This window comes from Cataglyphis hispanica, chromosome 1 (assembly GCF_021464435.1).
Source record: "Cataglyphis hispanica isolate Lineage 1 chromosome 1, ULB_Chis1_1.0, whole genome shotgun sequence".
NCBI lineage: Eukaryota > Metazoa > Arthropoda > Insecta > Hymenoptera > Formicidae > Cataglyphis > Cataglyphis hispanica.
This window is the reverse complement of record NC_065954.1, coordinates 16,920,738-16,935,123: the sequence shown is the minus strand read 5'-3', so window position 1 is coordinate 16,935,123 and position 14,386 is coordinate 16,920,738. Positions and strand designations below refer to the sequence as shown.

At 34.8% G+C, this 14,386-nt stretch overlaps 1 protein-coding gene across 12 annotated transcripts in view; it reads left to right on the top strand.

Moving 5' to 3' along the window:
* The window catches only part of LOC126858941 (stress-activated protein kinase JNK), a 141,532-nt gene extending 127,211 nt beyond the window's left edge, over positions 1-14,321 (top strand). For 9 of the 12 annotated variants that reach the window (XM_050609759.1, XM_050609732.1, XM_050609741.1 and 6 more), the window contains 7 exons: positions 3,464-3,593; positions 4,305-4,502; positions 4,939-5,073; positions 5,169-5,298; positions 5,491-5,649; positions 5,800-5,924; positions 6,313-14,321. In XM_050609759.1, coding sequence (XP_050465716.1) covers positions 3,464-3,593; positions 4,305-4,502; positions 4,939-5,073; positions 5,169-5,298; positions 5,491-5,649; positions 5,800-5,924; positions 6,313-6,465 — 1,030 coding nt within the window. In that variant the 3' untranslated portion in view covers positions 6,466-14,321. Of the gene's footprint in view, positions 1-2,614; positions 2,926-3,463; positions 3,594-4,304; positions 4,503-4,938; positions 5,074-5,168; positions 5,299-5,490; positions 5,650-5,799; positions 5,925-6,312 lie in introns of all 12 variants that reach the window. The other 3 variants (XM_050609776.1, XM_050609768.1, XM_050609787.1) reach the window with 3 other exon arrangements.
* The last annotated feature ends 65 nt before the right edge of the window (positions 14,322-14,386 follow it).

The following is a 14,386-nucleotide window of genomic DNA, read 5'->3' as shown; positions in this document are numbered from 1 at the left end:
ATACTGCATTATCCGAGAAAGCGCAATCTCGAACAATACACCATAGTCATGCAGGTAAGTCGAATGAACGGACGAACGAATAGTCGAAGGGAATGCGGATATCGGTTTTCGATAAAATTCTCTACCGTGGCGTGGTCCATTACGGGCAACATGCGAGGCGTTTCGCTTCACATCGTCTCGTCCCTCGAAAAGCCAGCTGCTTTAGAGAAAGATTGGTCGATCCTGTGTGCACGGAAGATAGGTCAGGATGCGCTAGGAAATCGACCAACGACGATCGGATATTATACACAGCGGAATTTGTGCGTTAATCCTATTGTTATGAAGGATACTCCGCAAGGGAGAAATTTTCTTGCTGATATTAAAAATTTCATTATCTTGTCATGAAATATAAAAAGAGAAATATCTTAGTTCATAAAATGTCAGTTGTTAAGAAGAATTTTATATTATGCATTTTGTATTATATTTATTGAAATTGGCAATTATATAAAAGATGTCCTTTTTGATGTTCTCTCTCTTCTAGAACTAAGATAATGCTGTGTAAAATACCGCTGAAGAATATTTTGAATTGGCAGTGTTTTCCGGACATTAAGTTTATTTCACGCAGGAAAGATTTTATTGTTGGGAAGAATAAATTTTAAAGCTATTTCGCGTATAGAGAAAGAAAAAAAAATTTGTTTATAAATTCATATATTTTCCTGTGATTTACTAGAAAGTATGTTTATATATAAATATTTATATATATATATATATATATATATATATATATATATATATATATATATATATATATATATATATATATATGTATCTCCAAGTTTTAAAAAATTTTTTATAATTCTAATAATATATTTTCGTACTTGAAGACAATTTAACGCAATTTTTTCGAGAAAGTCAAAATACCGTTATACCAGACACTATTCCTTCATTTTACTTAAACTTCTTCAATATTAAGCTTTTAAAAATAAATTCTATTAATTTAAAGTGTCGTAATTTTAAATGTATTTATAATTTGTGATATTAAATTTATTTTAAAAGAGATATATACATCACTTTAAAATCACAGAATTTCACGGAGAGAAAGAATTTCTTGAAATCTTTTTGGGTGTACCTAGTGGATCTTAGGTAAACACATAGAAGCGTTTGAGAAAACTCTTAGCTTGTTTGATCATGTTTAACCGTCGAATACGATTTCTTTCGCGAGGAAATGATCTTAATAGCAAAAGGACATTATGAAAGGTAGGGCGAAAGGAAATGTTCTGCCATTCGTGGCAAATCCATGCTTACGATTCGACATAAGATCCGCATGCCTTATTTTCTCCAGCATTTTTTTGTGCCGTTCATTATTTTTTCGGTTTAATTAATGATTGCTCCGATTAATAATTGAACCCGTTCAATCGTATTCGCTTAACGAGCTGCAACTGCAAGGTATTTTTGACCCATAAAATTTTTGCGGCAATCTAACACATAACACAGAAAATAATGTGCATAATAACTTTAAAGGAATTAATGAATTATTTTAATATTTGATATATTAAGTTTTTTAAAAATATATTAAAGTTTATAAAAAATTATTGCACATAACTTCTTATCAGAAAGATATACTCGTGGCTCGATAAACGTCTATTTTGATTCTCTTAATGCATTCGACAATGAAGTTTTTATTTTTTCTAACAAAATATATTAAATTTTATTGAATATAATATATGTAATAACTATAAATCTTTATTGCACAAAATATTTCAGCTATATTGCAACTACATATCTGCTTATCGATTATGATTTTACTTTTTGATTGCCGATTTATTTGTCCTTGCATGGTTCTTGGATCCATCCACCAATTCTCTCGTATCATGGATTGGCTCACAATTGACATTGACGCTACGCGAGAAAATTTCGCAGAAGTGTACCGCACACGCTCAGAAAAAACACGTTAAACTGTGTACGGATGGTTCCGACAATCAAGCACGATTTCGTGCGACGCGGTTCTCAAAGGGAAAGCTTTTGCGTGGTAGAAAGAGAGCATCTTTGAAGGATTGCCAGGTAGAACGACGAGCCTAAAACTCGAGTTCGTTCCAAGAGTTACACATCACGCTTGTTTGTCCTTTGAGACCAGTGTCGGTGATGTTATTGCGATAATCGACGGAGAAAAATTACGTTTCGCGAAACGCGATTCGTTTTGCAGCGCGAGGCGCAAAATGTAATTTAATATCCCTTGACAAGCTTGCATTTTCGCAATAAATCATCAAATTCGTGATGTAGCGCCACAGATGTATTTTAACTCATCGATTTACGCGGTGAAATAAATAAATTTCTAAAAGGATATTTTTAATACCGGTCAAAAAATAAATCGTTGAGAACAGAAAGGAAATAGATGCATGCGAATTTTTAAAGCAATTGTTCAATTTAACAGTCAATAATCCATTTTTCTTTCTCTCCTTTGCTAAATCGTGCGATATTAACGAAAAGATTAATGGATTTCATTACGTGCTGATAACCGCATTTAACGCCATATAATCGCTGAAAATCTTCTGTGACGCGAATATCGTTGAGAGAAACCTGACAACGATAAATTTTCTCCGTCGCCACTCGACTTGATTGTTTTCGTTCCTTGTAGTTCTTGTGTCGTTGATTTGGTAGCTAGAGCGACGATATACACTACCTAGTTAAGATACGAGAATCGCCACGAGAAGCAGAGGGTGTCTGAACTTTGCGAAAGAGAGAAAGAGAGAGAGAGAGAGAAAGAGAAAGAGAGCCGAGCTGAAAGAGTCGCCTTTAAAGAGGTAATGCGATGGCGACGAACGCGATGGAATCGAGCAACATTCGAAGCGGCTATCGTCGTCACGTTTTTGGCGACACGGAGCTTTGCATACCCGAGAGGTACGTTGACGTTGTACCGCGTGGCGTCGGCGCTCAGGGTATTGTCTGGTGAGTAAAATCCATGGTCCACACAATGCGTCTTTATGCTGCTGGTGTGCCCATTTTTCTGTCTCTCTCGTTGACATTTTAATAGCTAATTTTATTGCATATCAAACAGCACGCTTATGTATGTGTGTTAAATTTATTGTAGTTAATGTTGAGAATTTGGCATGTAGTTTTCTTTGGATAATAAGATCGCCTATTTTATCAATTATCTTTTCTGAATTAAAAAGATTTATTATATATCTTGCAAATTTTTATTTTTTTTTTTTTTAACAAAATGTACTCTGTTAATATTACAGATTAATGTTACACCTTATTTGATTAAATAAAAAAAAATCTTGTGAGATAAACAGGATTGTTATACGTAGACACGCGGTATATAATTTTTATTAGAATCAAAAATAAAATATATTTAAATGCAAACAAGTTTTTTATCGCGCTTAAATAATATTTAGCGTTAAATTATTTATTTTAATTTGATAATTTTTCTGGAGAGGCTTAAATTGAACAGGTGCATAATTGATCTTTTGCATTTCTGTTGCAGCGCGGCGTACGACACCGTCACTGCGCAAAATGTGGCGATTAAAAAGCTGTCCAGACCTTTTCAAAACGTGACACATGCGAAAAGGGCCTACAGAGAGTTTAAACTGATGAAGCTGGTCAATCACAAAAATGTAAGTTTCATCATCTCAACCTCGTTTTGTTGCGTAACGTATATTATTGGCCTTGGATACGCATACACCACATGTTATTTGTTGTGTATATGCAATGAAAAAGTCGCAATAAAATCTATACATTTATAATATTAAATTATTTAAGTGTTAAAGCTTTAATGCTAAATTTAACACGTTTCACGCGAGAAGAATATATAATTATTTTTTTAATTATATTATTATACAAAATTATTGTCTATTTTTTTTTTTTATTATTATATGTACATAAGTTTAAAAAATTTTATATATATATATATATATATCCATTATACAAGCAGCGCTTAGCTATTAGCTTTTTCCCCATCTTATTTGATTATAATTTTGATCCACTTTATTTCCGGGAATGACATATGTGCTAATTAAATTACAATTCAAGATTTGCGGAAATTGGAAATTTAAAGTAAATTCAGACATTAATCAAATTTTTTAATCGAATTAACTGCTATCCAGTTTCGATCATTTTATTCGATATCAAAAGTATAATCTAAGAGAATGCAATAATAATTGAAATCCGATTACGTAAATTGAAAGGAAAGAAGGAGAGGATAAATTTTACTTGCAGTCATTCATAATATTCAGACTTGGTATATAATCCGATGATTTCGAAAGCGAAATTGACTCGCACGCCGTTATTGCATCCGACTTCTCAATTTACGACTTGTCACCTCGCAGATAATCGGTCTCTTGAACGCGTTCACACCGCAACGGTCGCTGGACGAGTTTCAAGACGTGTACCTGGTGATGGAGCTCATGGATGCGAATCTGTGCCAGGTGATCCAGATGGATCTGGATCACGAGCGTATGTCGTATCTTCTCTACCAGATGTTGTGCGGCATCAAGCACTTGCACTCTGCCGGCATCATTCATAGGGTATGTTCGCGCGTTGCACCCCAAAGATAAAAATTGCATAACGGCCGGAGCCACTTAATTCACCGTAACGAGATTCATTTGCGACGGCTATTTCTGCATATTATATCTTTGTTATTGTTGTTGTTTCGCGGCAAAAGAAATAATAACCATTGTTTTGATAATTTTCCGCTCCTCTTCCGCACGTATAATAGAATAACTAAACCGGCGTCGCGTTCCTCATTAAAAATACAGTGATCATGAAACTAGCGCGTAATTGCGTGCTAAAAATTAAAATTCAGATGTAACGTTAATGCAATTAACTCGCTAATATTTTGCGATGGTTATTCTTCTGATTTATATCATTTTCACACAAAAAAATTATATAGTTTAAACATTTTTTTTTCCTAATAATTTTCTTAAGATAAATCTCTAAAATTCGATTTTGTTTCCCGCGTAGGATCTAAAGCCAAGCAACATCGTCGTAAAGTCCGACTGTACGCTAAAGATTCTCGACTTCGGCTTGGCGAGGACCGCCGGCACCACATTCATGATGACACCTTATGTCGTAACGCGGTATTATCGAGCACCAGAGGTGAGCCAAATTTCTCTCGCGAGATGTAATTTTTCATGTCGCCAATTTCCGGTTCGACTTCCTCGCTCATTCGGAATGTCTATTTTCTTCCTCAGGTGATTCTAGGCATGGGTTATAAGGAAAACGTGGATATCTGGTCGGTGGGATGCATTATGGGCGAGATGATACGCGGTGGTGTTCTCTTCCCAGGCACAGATCACATCGATCAGTGGAATAAAATAATTGGTAAGACTGATACTTTTTTATGGTAATTATATAATTAATATATAATTTTATATATATATATATATATATATATATATATATATATATATAATTTTATATTACAATTTTTATCAGCTTTGTCAGCTTATGACATTATCAATACTATACTTTTTCGTTCTCGAATTTGATTTTTCCATAATCTTTTATTTGCAGAGCAACTTGGTACTCCGGCGCAGGAGTTCATGCAACGACTGCAACCGACTGTCAGGAATTACGTGGAGAACAGGCCGCGGTATCCAGGCTATCCTTTCGAGAGGCTATTCCCGGACGTCCTTTTTCCTTCGGATTCCTCGGAGCATAATAGATTAAAAGGTGAGTGGGTCAGCAAGTCGATGTCCGCGTAGCAGAATCGATCGCGGAACGCGTGCATTCCGACGCTCGGACGAGAGGATCTCGTATTCCGTTCGCCGGTACCTTGCCTTCTCTCGTTCTTTTCTTTACAATGTTTACTTCCTCTTCCAGCGAGCCAAGCCAGAGATCTATTGTCGCGCATGCTCGTGATCGATCCAGAGCGACGCATTTCCGTGGACGAGGCGTTGCTGCACAATTACATAAACGTCTGGTACGACGAGGGAGAAGTCAATGCCGTAAGTAGGCTTTATCGATTGATCGCGTGAATAAGCCGACTAATCGGACAGTCTTCTACGGGAAATCATCCGATTTACCGTGCTCACTAATTTAATTCGAGAAAGCGTGTTAAAATCTTCTCCTTTTCTTCATTTCGAAGCGAGCGCAAATGCATTTTCAAAAAGTATATCCTCTAAAATAGCGAATAATCATATTTTTATATGTGACGATAAAAAATCTTGATATTATGGATTATAAAATAGAGATTCTTCACGTTAAAGATATTCCTTTGTAAGAAAATATTTGCCATCTTTTTATTTCTTAAGGAAACTTGTCAAAGAATTGATTGTTAACTTTATTTACAAAATTATATTAACATTATTCACAAAACTCTGATTTATTTTACAGCCTGCACCAGGTCCATACGACCATAGTGTAGATGAGAGAGAACATACAGTGGATCAGTGGAAAGAGCTGATCTACCAGGAAGTGATGGAATACGAGACAAGTCACAATCCCGCGGCGGTCGCCCAATCGTCAGAGAGCGCTGGAAGTCGGTAGATATCGCGAGGCAGCAGCTCATGCGCGGATCCATTTTCGCGGAATCCTGCAAGAAAGCATCCGAATAGTCTGACTTACCGCGTGGATGACGCAGCTGGAGCGACGTAGTGAGAAAAAAAAGAGGAAATCGGAGAAAAAAAGAAAGAAGATGAACTGATGTCCACGAATTGATCTCCCTCTGAATTTTCCTTCGGAAAGACAAAAAATGCGACCGAATAAAAAGCAGTTGGCAAAGATGGTAAAGAGAGAAGCTTATTCTGTCGAGCAGAAAGGCAAATTAGAGTCTTCGGGTAATACGCGTGATGATCAATGAAGCTAGTTTTGAAGATGATCTATTAACGATTCCCCCGCTCGATCTTTTCTTCTCTGAAACGATCTGATTATGTATCCCTTATCCAGTAAACGAGATTCACGATCATTATCTTCGAGAGACAAGCACCGAATATCTGAAACATCCTCATCACTTTTGTTGCACTTTACAAAAGTTATGGAAGCCGGGAAGGATCATGGGACACGAGTCAAGATCAGAAGACAAGGTTTCTCGGAGAAAAGAAGAGAAGAAGCGATGGAACTGTTTGGGCGAAGAAGTTACCGCGTCGCGCATTGTCGTCTCTTCAACTGCCAGCTTGGGTTGTTGGATGAGCCTCTTCTCTTTTTTCCTCAATTCACTTATCTCTTTAATCGACACGAACTCTCCGAGAACCTTCTTAAGGAATCCTTAAATCTTTGTTTCACAATTGTGTACGATATTTCTATTTCCGATGCCGCGTCCACTTGACTTTCCTTTTAGTACGAGAGGTCCCTGCGCTCTACAAGCGTACGTCGAACTGTTTCAAACTTTGATAGTCGTCCCGCAATTTTGGACATTTGTCGTGTATTTTATAGCAATAAAGTCGACGCGGAAAGAAGATGATATATAAATGTCGTTCCTATGTGATACAGTTTGTAAGGTTTTTTAAAATTATCGGAGGCTGAATCATTTTTTTAATTTAAAAAAAGAAATCGGGCGAATCAAGTGATCGATTGATTGCCCGCTGCGACTTCCGAAAGAATCGATCGAGCGTGTTTATCGTTTGCGCGCGAACAATTATATACTTATATATTTTTCGTACCATTGTTAAGCACGTACGGGAACACGATTCTGAACAATGTATCATTATAACTTTAACTATTTTATGCTCTTTCGGTGTACGGGATGCAAAGATATCATATAAGGAAATAAGGGAAAATTTATACAAAGCTTATAGTCGCTCGATAATCCTGTCGCGGAAGTAGCGGGTGATCATCAGAATGAGACTAATCCCTGGGATTTTGTTAAGTTGCGATATTTGTTAATTTAATTTGTACGAGATTATTCCGTACAATTTGCATGCCACGCAATGCAATGAGGCGTATAAAATGCAAAAGAAATAGGACAAACTATGCAGAAACGAGTCTCGAACCGATCGTTAAAGAAGATGCTATCGACGAGAAAGAGAGAGAAAGAAGTAGAATTTTGTACATAATAATAATAATTATTGTGAATTTTAGAGTGCTGAACGAGAATGTCCGCACGATCTCGCGCGATATCGATTTTTCGTAAGCGTGTACTTTTCGTTTGGATATTTCGCATTTCCGCTCTGTGTGCTTTCGTCTCGATCGTTATCAGTGCCAGTAGATACGCGATTTATATTTCATATTTGTAATTTTGTAGTCGTAAAGAATTAACGATTACTTTTAGCGATATGACAGAGAGAAGGAAGAAGAGAGAGAGAGAGAGAGAGAATTGCAAAAGGTAATGCAATGTCTCACAACGATCGATTTTCGTAAAACAGTATCAGAGACTCTGCGATCTTGCAGTTATCAATTATACTTTTTAGACGAGTAGTACCGATACTAGATGATACTACTCTCTTCTCGTGCAATCTCGCGTACAACGTGTCGCGCGATGAACTCACGGTGCTTACTATTTTGCAATCGACAAAAGAATCGACGGAAATTGATTGTTAAATTGACGCAATAATTGATAAAATAAAAATAGAATTGATCATTGGAAACGGCGAAAGGAGATGATTTTCGCTTAGTTTGTTTTGCGAAGACGTGAAGCAAAAAAAAGCGTTTATTGAATTTTTATTCTTTTTATTAGATCGTGTGTGTGATTCATACTATACATATAGGGGAATATAGTATATATATATATATATATATATATATATATATATATATAAAGGGGGGAAATATTTGACAAGAGAATGTAAAACGACTGTCATATAATAATGGACGAGGAAAAACCGGGTTGAGAGAGCCGATCATACTGATGATTATGATGATTATTATATGAAATAATTGTATTTATTACGCAACTCGAAGAGGAGAATCTACAAATAAATACCGAATCGACGAAATGGTGATGAAGAATAATTGTATAATGTAAACGTTAAATTTTTATTTTCCACGATGATAGTTATGTGAATATATTGCTACAGTCCGATCCAAATATAATCAAGCTTTTGTAACACTAATTATAATAAAAAATCTAATAATGATACTGCTAATTACACGTAATTGTATCGCACACATACGGTAAAAATTATAAAGTATGAGCTACAAATAAGCAGTTTCATTTTTGCGCGTGTACGGAAGCGAAGAGTAGTGCGCCCAAAAATCTTTACAAATTCAACTAGTTACCGTCGCTCTGTAAATTTGACGAACGTCCCTTTCATCCAATGCATTTTTTTCGCATATTTATACTGTGTATGCATGTCCTATATCACGAATAAGCCTTTTCCATTATGAAATTAAAAACATGACACTAAAACATTTTTGGCACTCTTTCGCCATACTATTTTTTTATCTTCCGCGCATAATTCGCTGTATATTTACAGATTGTGTATTTTGCAATAACATTTTATCGAAAGTAATAAACACGACTAAGATTAAGCGAACGCAACATCCTCTCAGCATTCTAGAAAATCCTCTAAAAATAAGTTAATTAAAAGAATTATTCTTAAATTATATCTCTAATTTTTAAAATTGAATATTAGACGCAAAACTTTGAAATTAAATAAATTAAAAATTTTTTAATGTTTAAAAAGAATTATATTTGTCTCTAATTTATTATGCAAGATATTTTGAAATAACAAAAGTTTTGAACATATTTCATATGATTTTGAGTATTAGGACGTAGAATAATATTTTGGCCTTTCTTACTAATATTTTTTTTTGGAATGACATTTCAATGCATAATTGTTCGCTAAATTTTTTTGTGATATTTTTAAATTATATTTATGCGCGATAATCATCACCACTACACATTAAGTAAAGTCAATTATATTTAATCAGCGGACGATACACTTAGCAGTTAAAAGCCTACCCAGATAATATTTCTTGGACATTGCACATGGGGTAATTTCTGCGACCCTTTGTGCGTGTACTCACAGGGTAACTCTCATTGAACTTAAGCGAAAATCAAGAGAAAAAAAAAGATAGAAAAAGAACCCAGAAAAAAGTTGTAGCTATTTCAAGAGGGCGGTTGAAAGTGAGAATGAAAAATGAGAGAAAAAAAAAAGAAAGAAAGAAATACAACTATTTTTCCATTTCCGAGCTGCAAAAGCCTTTTTCTTCGCATAGTAAGCGCGCTGAAGGAAAACTCGATAAATCGTGATTCCTGATGAAATTTCGTCCAGCTCCTTCTGTGAGCCAGCACAATCTTTTAAATCACTTTGAGAATCGCTGAATCGCTTGCGACATTTTTTTCCCGTCTCAAAATATGGGAGAAAAAGAAAGAGAGAAAAGAATTGAGAATTTTGTAATATTCACTGCGATAATCTCCCCACAGTATTTGTACCTATTCTTACCATATTTCAGAATTTCTAAAGATTTTTGGATATACGCCGTAAGAAAGAAAGAAAGAGAGAGAGAGAGAGAGAGTGAAAGCGAGTGAGCGAGAGAGAGAGAGAGAGAAAGAAAGAAAGAACGAAAGAATGAATTGATAATTATATGTATATTTGCCCGGTTTCGGAAATATTTTATCGAAGCGAACAGGGGGGAAGCGCGGCCCGGATCACACCGGAGGACATTATCCTCGATGAATATTGTGTGTATGTACACACCTAGAACAACACCTAGAACAAACACATAAAACACGCATACACGCACACACACAAAGATACACGTACGTACAATACCGTAGTTGTGGCAGCTCGTACTACGTTCTTCTCGTTTCCATAGTTAAAGCAGCAAACGTAGTAGCAAGGATAATAAACGGTAGTGAATAACGATATAATGAGTAAAGTTAACGGTAACGATAATATAATAAATAGGAAAAAATATCAATAAAAAAAAAATAAAGAATTAAACGCGATATTAATCGCAGATTTCGCGTAGATAGGATGAAAAAAGTAGGATCCGCGCCTGATATAATATATCTCGTAAATGCGACGAATTTTCGACGCATTTTTTTAGATAATCGATCGCAAAATCGGCGAAACTTGTCTTAACCCACTCTCTTCAATACGTAGAACATGATTGTATACGACGATTGTTACAATTCAGCGAACGTGCTCGGAACGCGCAATATCGGTGATGAAAAGGAAAGAAAAAAAAATAGTCAGTGCGATCGTCGAGCAGAGAAAAACGATTATAGAAACTAGCAGGTACCTTTCAGCTATGTGCCTTTGACAGAAAAGCTACATTGATTAAGTGACCCGAGGCTGAAAGATGATGAGAGATAAGAATAAGACATAAAGGTAGACGAAAGATGGATAAGGACGTTATTTTAATGATAAAGAGATTTTAATATTTTTTTTTGACGATATCGAGCGGCGTTTTTCCTGTGTGTTTCCTAAACACGTCATATTAAACGTGAAACGATTGAAAAGCGAAGCTTTTAATTATCGCTCTATTAAAATGATGTCTTCGAAAATTAAATATTAATCAATCTGATAAGCAATAAACGATTTCTCGATGCGAGAACGATGAAATATTAAGATATTAAGAATTAATATCTTATGATGTTTAGAATTAATCCTCTGTTCTTAATAGTTATTATATGTAATTAATTTATTAAATGTATATATAATCTATGACAATAGTAAGAATACTCATCTAATTTTATCCTCCATAACTCTTTGGATTTTCTCTTTTATTCTTTAAGCTCTTTTGTAAAAGATACTTTTTATTTTTTACATATTTTTTTTTAATTCTTTGTTTTACGGTTTTATTTTCGATTTTTATCGCTTCTCGCAGTTTAGCCTTGCATACCGTGTTGCGCGTTCACGAGCAGGATCGAATCATAGTGATCCCGGCGACGTCCTGGCAGCCGCTAATCGCTTCCGAAACCAGGGAAAATCGACCCTACCTTATACATATACATAAAACTCTAGAATATAAATGAGAAAAGGAAGAAATAATCCGGTTAAGAGAGACACAATGGCTAAAATACCATAAGAATGACGATAAGAACTAATTAATAAATCACTTAAAAACAAGAAAGAGAGAGAAAGAGACAGAATGACATAAATAATAATTTTTTTTAATACGTTATAAAAGAGGCAAATAATATATAACAAAAACACAATATTTTGAACGAATCGAGCGGAGGTAGGATGGGCAGAGGATAAAATGGGAGGGGGGGAAAAGGCAGAGAAAAAGATTAATGAAAAGAAACAAAATAATAATGTCCATGTTGCTAATCTTAGCGGTGAGATAGACATCATGCATAGGCGATGTCTTAGTTTAAAGAAAGTTAGTTCTTAATACACAAGCAAGAGAGCGAGAGAAAGAGAGAAAAAGAACACAAACACACACACACACACACACAACATTTACATAAAAAAGATATATACAAATGACGTAATGTTTACAGCAAGATCCCTAAGCCATCGACATAAGTGACATAAAAAGAAGAAGCATTCGATCTCTGAGGACAATTTGATTCATGCGAATAAAAGGGCGAATTGAAATCGATCGATGTGACTTCGATGAGTTCGACTTTCAATGCCATATGGGATGTTCTGGAATTCCCAAGTTTTATAATTTTGATTATAAATTTTTTTCTGTTTTATTTTGATTAAATTCTGCTGTAGTCTATATCTAGTAAATGTTCTTCGATTCCAAACATAAAGACATTAATCGACGTGTTCTCGATTATAATTTTATCAGCATCAGAAATCGAACTCCACAATAAAAATCAATCGATCGTTGATTCTCGAATGATTTATGGAGACACCAATGATACGCTACCAGCGTGCTCCCAGTCGTTTTCTCCTGTCAGGAGAAAGGGACCAATCATCAGAGCAATAATACATCTTACATTTTTTTAATCAGTATAATCCTCTTTTGAATTTTTTTTCTCAATTTTGGTCTTATTCTCGTCGAAATTCCGAAGTTGACAAATTGCCTATAAAAATAAATCGCGCGAGCTAATTGATCTAGAAATCCCTGGATTGGGATTCATCCGACGTCTATCGTTTATCGGGACATCAATGATTCGGCAGATAAGAGCTTGTTTTTATAGCGATGAATGTTTATCAAGAATCCAAGTGTACTCTCAAGAGTTTTATTCTTCAAGTGTGGCAGTTTTACTCTGATTTTCGACACGATAAAACTCTCTTACAAACTTTGAACGCGAAAGTGAGCTTCACTAGAAACTTGTTTGAGATTTTCACTCCTCGATATAATAATTTTTTGCTTCCTGCGGTCTTATATGACAGAGCAACTCTCTTAACAAAAGCTCACCGGAGAATTTTTTCTGTCTGAGATAGCCGTTTGGGGTAAACCTCTTAAAAATACTCTTGGATTTTATACTAAAGAATAATGGGGAAAAAAGCATGGAAGAAAGAAAAAAAATGGCCAAAGCGAATCTTATCTTTTTTTATAAATAACCGATAACTACACATATACACACATACACAATAGCCATGCGTGTGTGAGAAGAGAGAAAGAGAGAGAGAGAGAGAGAGAGAGAACGAACGTAAACTTAAATTATTATAAATATTAATACTAATTAATATTATTGAATATATATACCTCTTCTGTACATACAATTAAGCCACAACAATAATAATGAATAATAATTGATGATCATGAACGATGGACGAACCGCAGAACGGGGCAAACACAATAATTGCGCATTGTTTTTAGTAAAAAGAAAAAGAGGCGAAACGCGGTAGCGAACGCGATTATTACTAAGTTGTGAATATTAATAAGTACGATTGTAATTGTAATTATATATACTTATATTCGCGGCGATACGATGATGTAATTGTATGAGATCCACGCATACATACACACCACACAGTATAAATATTATAAATATATTATATAATAACGACGACGACGATGGTGGAGACGATGGTGATTTTTATTATGTTACTATTATTATTATTATTATTATTAATTATTATTATTAATTATCACCATTATTATTGCGATCATTATGGTTGTATTATATATTGTACTGAGGAATATATACACTGATATAAGAATGAAATGAGTTCAATTAAAATGTGAGCGAGTACAACATTGTTGAGTAAACGGTAAGGAATATAAATCCAATGCGCGTCGTGTTATTTGTACTTATATTAGTTGTATTATTGAATTATGTACCGGATTATGTACTATCTCAAAGATTTTATCGTGTTTCTTTTTTTATTTTTGCGTCTGTTAGAGTCTCGCGCGATAAAAAAAATCTACTCCAAGAGGATTTCTTTCTAGACTACTATTTCATTTTTTTATACTCACTTTTGAAGATGATTGAACTTCGATTTGGAGCACGAAAAGTTTTATAGACGCATAGACAAAATTCACGGACGATCATAAATGTGCATAATTATGATGTCTTTTTTATGCAGTAAACAATAAAATATATCGTCTAACATTCTCGTCAAAAATTTTCCGATTGCGACGCGACTATGATACGTTTAAAAAAATTTTTTGACAT